The sequence below is a fragment of the Jatropha curcas genome, chromosome 1, assembly GCF_041381405.1.
Source record: "Jatropha curcas cultivar XTBG-Jc1 chromosome 1, XTBG_Jcur_1.0, whole genome shotgun sequence".
Taxonomy (NCBI): domain Eukaryota; kingdom Viridiplantae; phylum Streptophyta; class Magnoliopsida; order Malpighiales; family Euphorbiaceae; genus Jatropha; species Jatropha curcas.
The window spans coordinates 28814407-28821599 of record NC_143151.1 but is presented as its reverse complement, the minus strand read 5'-3'; the positions used below and the strand labels follow the sequence as shown (position 1 = coordinate 28821599).

Genomic DNA, 7193 nt, shown 5'->3' with positions numbered 1-7193 from the left:
ATGTGGAGCTCAGATATTAGAATAAAAATGCGTGATGAATGTGTCATGGATTTAACAGAAATGGCAGAAGAGGTAATTTTGTTAATCCTAATTACGAATCAATTTTAGAACATATGTGTATGTCAGTGCTTGTGTTTAATTAATTATTGCTATACTTGTTTTGCCTTTTTCCTCTTTATTAATAGGGTCTGTTGGACACTCTTATTGGAAGGCAAGATGAAATAGAGAGAGTAATGCAAATACTTTGCAAAACAAGAAAAAACAACCCTTGTCTTATCGGTGTTCCTGGTGTCGGAAAGACTGTTATAGTTAGAGGGCTTGCTAATCAGATAGCTACCTCCATTGTTCCTCCAGAACTTGTGGAAAAAAGGGTATGTTCTATTTGGACTCATATCTTTATGCAGTGTACACTATATTTCTGAAATGACTTAAGAGCATGTTTGGAATCTGATTCTAATTTTTATATATTTAAGAATGATTCTTGATATAATCAATAAAGTTGATCTAAGTTAATTTTTTTGAAGCTAATGAAATTATTTGAATTTATATGTTTTTTTCTAGGTGAACTAAACATGTTTAATAATAATGATTAGTTGTGAATCAATTACGTTGATGCTACTAAAATGATATATTGTTTGAAACTCAATCAGGTGCTTGCACTAGACTTGAGACAAATGATTGTTGGAACTTCAAATACAGATGAATTTGAGAGAACGCTAATAGAAGCAGTGGATGGATGTGGGAAAGCTAGAAATATAGTTCTTTTCATTTCTGAATTGCATACCCTTGTAGCAGCTGGTGCAGGCAGTAAAGCCGGAGATGGAGCTAATATATTGAAAGAAGCTATTGAAAGGGGGGGACTCCAGGTATAATTAAATTTACACATAAATGGCATTTCCAAATAGTTCTTGTCATTGCTCATTATTTGTTTGTTTAAGATGTGCAGTGTATAGTTGAAACTACACCGCAGGAATACAGAGAGTACATAGAGAAAGATAGATCATTCAAACGATGTTTTCAAAATGTGCATATTTATTTCTGAGCCTTCAATTGAGGAGGCTATTGAAATACTAAAAGCGATGTGCCCTAAACATGAAGCTCATCATAAAGTTACATATGAAACCGATGCTTTAGTTGCTGCTGTTCGTTTATCAAAGAAGTACACAAGGTCAGATTCTCTTTAGCCTTTTCTGTTGATGAAGTCATTTTTTTTGGAGTTGTTCAAATCGTAGGTTCGGACTTTGAACAATTCCAATGTTAAATTCTTGATTTCCAATATTCCTTGAGATTTATTTTTGTAATTATCATTTTAAATGATTTAATTTCAGGGACCGTTTTCTTCCTGATAGCGCAATTGACTTGATTGACGAAGCAGGCGCTAGATTTCAACTGCAAAAATTGAAGTTGCCACTTTCTGAACCTGTAATAACTGTGAAGGACATAAAGCATGTGATCTCAATGGGGACAGGAATTGCAGTGGAGGTCCTGAACATGAACTGAGGGTCAAGATGTTGACTTTAAGGATACTATTATTATATTGACTTGTATTAAATTTATTTTTGAAAATGTGAATTTGCTAGGAGCAGACTAACTGAAGAAGAATTTGGGATCTGAATTTTTGAATAGTACTGATGAAGTGATTATGTACAAACTCAAAAAATTTTGTTATTTTGGTTAAAGAATCACATTAAAGGTTATTGTTTGGCTGTTATTCTAATTAGTTAAAACTATGATTTTAAATTAATTTTTTCATGCCTTTTTCATAAATAAATTATTAATTAATCTCTGTATTTAACAAGGAAAAGCAAAATGTTATAACAGTGTAATAGAGGAAGAAAAGGACAAACATATATATTTCTTAAAATGCAGGGAAAAGAACATGTATCTTGACAAAATGCAAGGGTAAAATAATAATAATCTTCCCTTCTAGTTATGGTGCTGGACCTTGTCCGGCTTGATAGAAGGAATTTTGAATGAAGCTGAAGAGAGGATTTCTTTTATATGGATGTTCATATTTTGAAGATTGAGGAATATTAATTATAATGATTTTGTGTTTCTTAAACGAAGCTTCAATAACGCAATAGCCAGTATTTTTTTTTAAAATATTAATTTGATGCCAAGATAAATATTTTAAGTTATACCTGAATTAGTAGAGTAATTATTTTGCATTGCCAATAATGAACTTTCTTTGCTAATTTGATGTATAGTTTCTTGCTGATCGTAAGTTATTGATATAACGGTCATATTTCCATGCTTAATTATTGTTGTTGATCGTCGAGTGTTAAGATTTCTTATAAGATTTATTTGAATGGTGATATAGGATGACATATATCTCTTTTTTTTTTTTTAATAAGAAATTTCAAATTCAAATCCTGAGAACAAGGTCTCTTTATACATTAGGAAGGGAATGCTTTGCTCTCATTATAGGCTTATTTTGAGTAAATCTGAATTAGTTGAGCCAATGAGTGTTAGCTCACTGTTAGTTAAAAACTGAAAAACAAAAAAAAAATCTTATACATATGCTAATTTCTTTTTATATTGAATAATGAAATTTTAATATTTTTTTTTTCACATAATTACTGTAAGTTATATGATGCCATTTATCTGTTAGCCAATTAACTGTATTGAAATATTTGATTTGAATTAAATTTATTTAAAAAAATTTAACAATTGAGCGGTTTTATATTTTCTTCGTGATAACATTTTTTGTATTAATAAAAATTTATCTAGTATTATGAAGCAACAAAAGAACAATGTATTCTCAAAGAAAGAAAGAGGAAGAAAATGTGAACATAATTGCATAAACATACTTACCTATCATCCGCGGATAAAAACGGCTCGAAAAATGTGCCGTTTTGTGGAAAACAGACAATAACCGATGTTCTCTTTCACACAGAACGACAAGGGAAAGAGCAGTCTAACAAGTAGATCTACTCCCTCGTAAAAAATGATATAATAACATCTCCTCCAACAAGGGCAAAAAGAATTACAAAAGAGTACAACAGATAGATAGATAGATCTCGTACCGTTTCTACTGGAGCCCCACTTTACATAATCAAATCTACTTGCTCTGTGTTCTCCACAAACCCTAACTAAGCTAATTTAGCACATAAACAATTTGGATTTTACAATGCACTTTCAAATTCTAAATTCTACCTACTTCAAATCCAACCCATTTTTGTATTGAAATTCAATTCTTTGCCTTTCCTTAAATGGGCACAGCACAGTCCGTACGAGTGCCTGAAGAAGACGAAGAAGAGAGTGAGGAAGAAGACGAAGAAGAAGACGAAGACGACGATCATGGTGAAGGTGCTACCAGAGAAATCGATGGTAACAATTTGGTCAAGAAAGTCCTCGAACAAGAGCCCGAAATGCTACCATGTCATGCATCCGCATCGCCGCTTTCTCCTCAGCTTTCTTCTCTAGGTACCCCGCGTTTGGGTCCGTCCATCAAGGTTTGGGACCCTTATAATGTATTGGCTCCGCCTCCTCCTCTTCCTCCTCCTCCTCCGTTTTTCTCGCGGAGTTTCTCGTCGTCCAGTGTGAGTGTTGATGACGATCGTACTGTTACGGAGGTTTTTTTGATTAATCACGGAGAGTGCGACCTTAATTTGAGGCCGGATTTGGTTGGTGGGAGGTGCCACGCGGCTGCGTTGACGCCGAATGGGAAACGGCAGGCGAGGGCTTTAGCTGTGTTCTTGAACTCGCAAGGAGTGAGATTCAATGCGGTTTATTCCTCGCCTTTGGATCGTGCAAGATCAATGGCGGTCTCTGTTTGTCAGGTAACTTTGAATTGGCGTTTAGTTAATTGTAATTGCCCCTAAAGTATAAAATTCAATAATTCCGGTTGAATAGCTATCTATAACTTTGAATTGACGTTTGATTTCAGTGATTGAAATCTTTACATATTTACTACATATGTAGTCATATTGCTCTCTTTAATCTTAAAAGTGAGGCATTTAACTTAAGATATATAGCTTTAGATGGAAAGTTTGCACCTTTATTTAGTTTGATGATATATGGGGAAGAAAGTAACGCTTTGTTGTAAATCCTAATGCTTCTTGCAAATAGGAAAAGTTGAACTTGCTAAAATTAGATTAATTTTCTTAATATTTGGATTAGGTTTGGTGCCCCTACTGCCATTATAGAACCAATCTCATTGGCATTACTGATAAACTCTCGCTTTTTATCACATGGCATGTATTAATTAAAACAACTAATAACGATATCTTCTTTCCTTATTTCGTCAACTCTACAGTGGTGCTCTCCATCTATATATTTTGTCCAATGAAGAATCAAAACTACTTCTATAAATGCATGGAAAGTTTGTAATGAAGGCTGTCTACTAATTGAAGTTAATGTTTGTATTGTTAATTTGTTATTTAATTCAGAACCTATATTTAAGTCCTAACCTTCGGCTAGTACCAACTAATTACTTTTCCTTCTATATTGTGATTTGCCTATCAAATTTCTTTTCTAGATTCTTTTATTCAATTATGTTCACTGGTTTACCATAGATGCTGCAACTTTCTAACGAAATATGCTGGCATGCTTATGAATTCAAGATAGGGTTATTGGGGCAGGACAAAGAATAAGAAATGTAACTATTGGTAATTATAAGTGGAAGTTAAGTATACTCGTGTACATAGCAAGGATGCCAAAGAACTTATTCTTCACTATCCATATTCTGCAGTTGAAACTCCTCTATTGCTGTATGATCATTTTGCCATTCTGGCATTCTGTTTGAGGAATGATCTAGAGACCATTTTGATAGCAATTCTTCTTTGATACTGAGATGCTTGGGAGGCATGTACCCTATGGTGGAAATGAAATGATTGTTTGCTAGACAGGAGGGCAAGATTTGTGGGAATGTCATCGAAATATCAAAAATATCAAATGAAGTAGGAAGAGAGGTAGCATGGCAGTTGAAGATACTGCAAATATCAAAGGAGCTTACGAGGAGTTTGAGGAAGGTGGTGGTAAGAGGAGGAGAATGGTAGTCTATGATTTATTGATAGATAAGTCCCATTGGTAAGTGAACTCTAAGGACTATTCAAGTTGCTGACTCCAAATGGTTGACTATTGCAACATCTATGAAGACTTCAAGTGATTGGGAGTTAAGGCTAGTCATATGTGATGAAATTGCTATGATTTTACATATGATATGGCCATGATGGATTTCAGTTTCTGATTGTTGTTAGTTGTTTGTGATTTTCGATGTTATTTATTTATCATCTCATGATAAATCTAGGAGCTTTGATATTATTAGGAATACCCTATATGCATCTTTACTTGCATTATTCAATTGAACAAATTGTCTACATATAAAATCATGCAGGAAATGAATTTTGCAGAGGAACAAATACAATCGTCAGATGCTCTTGTAGAGATGAGTCTGGGGCACTGGGAGGGGTGCCCCTGTTCAGAAATCTATACATCTGAAGTTCTGAACTTGATTGAAAGTTTGCAGCCTGATTTTTGTGCACCGTCTGGAGAATCACTTAGGCAAGTGGAATTTAGGATGGTTCAATTCTTAAATGGGACAGTCCTCGGACTGCCCGAAAAGTTGAGAACAGATTTCTCCTTGCACCATCAAAATGAGAGCCAATTTTCTCATGACAGAGATCCACCTGCTCTACTTTCACAACAATGGGATATGCTTCATAGGCATCGACCTGGGCTTTCAAGGAAGAAATCTGGTAAGAGCAGACTACAGTATGTGACTACCACCGGCAATCACGAGGGTGAGGATGAGATATCTTCCAGGGAAACCAACCATCAAAATTCACTCCATAATTTAAGTGTTAGGAGCTTATCTTCCATTTCTTCATGTATTGGCGTTTTCAGTCATTCAATTCCTATTAAGTGTCTCCTTACAGGCCTCCTGGGTTGCAGCCCAGTAATGTCACATAAGATTTGCATAGAAGATTCTTCAGTGACAATATTGCAGCATTCTTGGAAAACTGGTTGGCAGATAAAACGTTTGAATGATACTGCACATCTCAGGCTGCTTTAACCAGAGCATTTTGAATGAAAGCCTTACCTGGAGTCGCTGACGGAATGATGAGCTGTTAATTACTGGGCCAATCCAGTTTTGGACGATACAGCAACTTGTGATTTCACATGAATCGTTAATTATACAACCTGTTGTATTTGTTTTGAAATATTTATTTTTACAGACTCACTACCTTCAAAGAAAAGGAAGATTCAGTTTGGGAGTTGGATATTTGTATTGGGTGATTCTTTTGATTTGTAGCATTTACATTACAAGTATTGTTATTGTAGAGTGAAAGATAATGTTTTTTTTTTTTCATGTAATAGGAAGAAAATAAGTTATTTTAGACGGAAGAAATTTTATGTTGTAATTTTCCTGTTTCATTACCATTTGAACCCAACAACCACTGAGATATGTCTGTTAAATCATTTATGATTATAACAAGACAATTTCAATTTCTGAATTTGCAGAAGTCTATCTTGAAGTGTACTTTTAATTTTTCAGTATCAACCTAGTTTATTTTTCTAAATTTTAGCTAAAAATGAAGCAGAATGGAGACAAGTTTTATATAGCAGACCCTGTTTAGGACCCATTTCGGTCCTAAACTAAACTCTTTTAATCCCTTTTTTGCGGGTCTGTTGCGGTACGGTTTCAATTCAAACCGACCGGTAGCCATGCAGATAACGATGCCATAAGGGAAAAACAGCTCAAAAGTTTAAAACATTTTGGGCATCTTTACTTGGGACTTTACCCTTTCTTTTCTTTCTTATTTCCCTCTTTTCCTTTGTTGATGATTGGCGAAATTGATAGGGAGCTTATTTATTTAGAAACTCAGATTTTTCAAATAACTTAATTATTTTGATAGCATTTTGGTCTTTCCTAAGATGATGAATGATGAATGATGATGTGCTACTTTTTATATATTCAAATTTCTTTTGATCTTTCTTTCATTAAACTTTTACACTTGCCAAGAGCTTAAATGCTCAAAAGGAAAGGTGTTGGTTAAAAGTTACATCACTATTGGCATTTATTTATAAATTAGGTAATCACATGGACATGGGGGTAAAGAGCACATGCATGACAATGTCAATGACAGATTCATTTGGATCCTTTTCCCCTACTGCAAATACAATCCAAACTTAGCATGTGAAGTGACCATACCTTTGTTTTATATTATACCCTCAATTTCCATTCATTA

General features: G+C 34.3%; 2 protein-coding genes across 2 annotated transcripts; both read left to right on the top strand.

The window, feature by feature from the left end:
• On the top strand, positions 1 to 1500 carry LOC105630375 (chaperone protein ClpC2, chloroplastic). Its single transcript, XM_089722516.1, has 5 exons — positions 1 to 72; positions 186 to 371; positions 651 to 866; positions 1044 to 1168; positions 1329 to 1500. The coding sequence occupies exons 1-5, from the start codon at positions 1 to 3 to the stop codon at positions 1498 to 1500; spliced, it is 771 nt and encodes a 256-aa protein (XP_089578642.1).
• A 1471-nt stretch (positions 1501 to 2971) lies between these two features.
• Positions 2972 to 6458, top strand: MEF14 (Phosphoglycerate mutase family protein). The gene is made up of 2 exons (XM_012211947.4): positions 2972 to 3782; positions 5339 to 6458. The coding sequence occupies exons 1-2, from the start codon at positions 3213 to 3215 to the stop codon at positions 6014 to 6016; spliced, it is 1248 nt and encodes a 415-aa protein (XP_012067337.1). The 5' UTR covers positions 2972 to 3212; the 3' UTR covers positions 6017 to 6458.
• Positions 6459 to 7193: the final 735 nt, after the last annotated feature.

What these genes read in the sequence shown, in the direction of transcription:
- LOC105630375 (XM_089722516.1), top strand. Translation starts at nt 1, where the DNA reads ATGTGGAGCTCAGATATTAGAATAAAAATGCGTGATGAATGTGTCATG. An exon ending in TAACAGAAATGGCAGAAGAG is followed by an intron (nt 73 to 185) that starts GTAATTTTGTTA and finishes CTTTATTAATAG; the next exon opens with GGTCTGTTGGACACTCTTAT. An exon ending in TTATCAAAGAAGTACACAAG is followed by an intron (nt 1,169 to 1,328) that starts GTCAGATTCTCT and finishes ATTTAATTTCAG; the next exon opens with GGACCGTTTTCTTCCTGATA.
- MEF14 (XM_012211947.4), top strand. Translation starts at nt 3,213, where the DNA reads ATGGGCACAGCACAGTCCGTACGAGTGCCTGAAGAAGACGAAGAAGAG. An exon ending in TGGCGGTCTCTGTTTGTCAG is followed by an intron (nt 3,783 to 5,338) that starts GTAACTTTGAAT and finishes AAAATCATGCAG; the next exon opens with GAAATGAATTTTGCAGAGGA.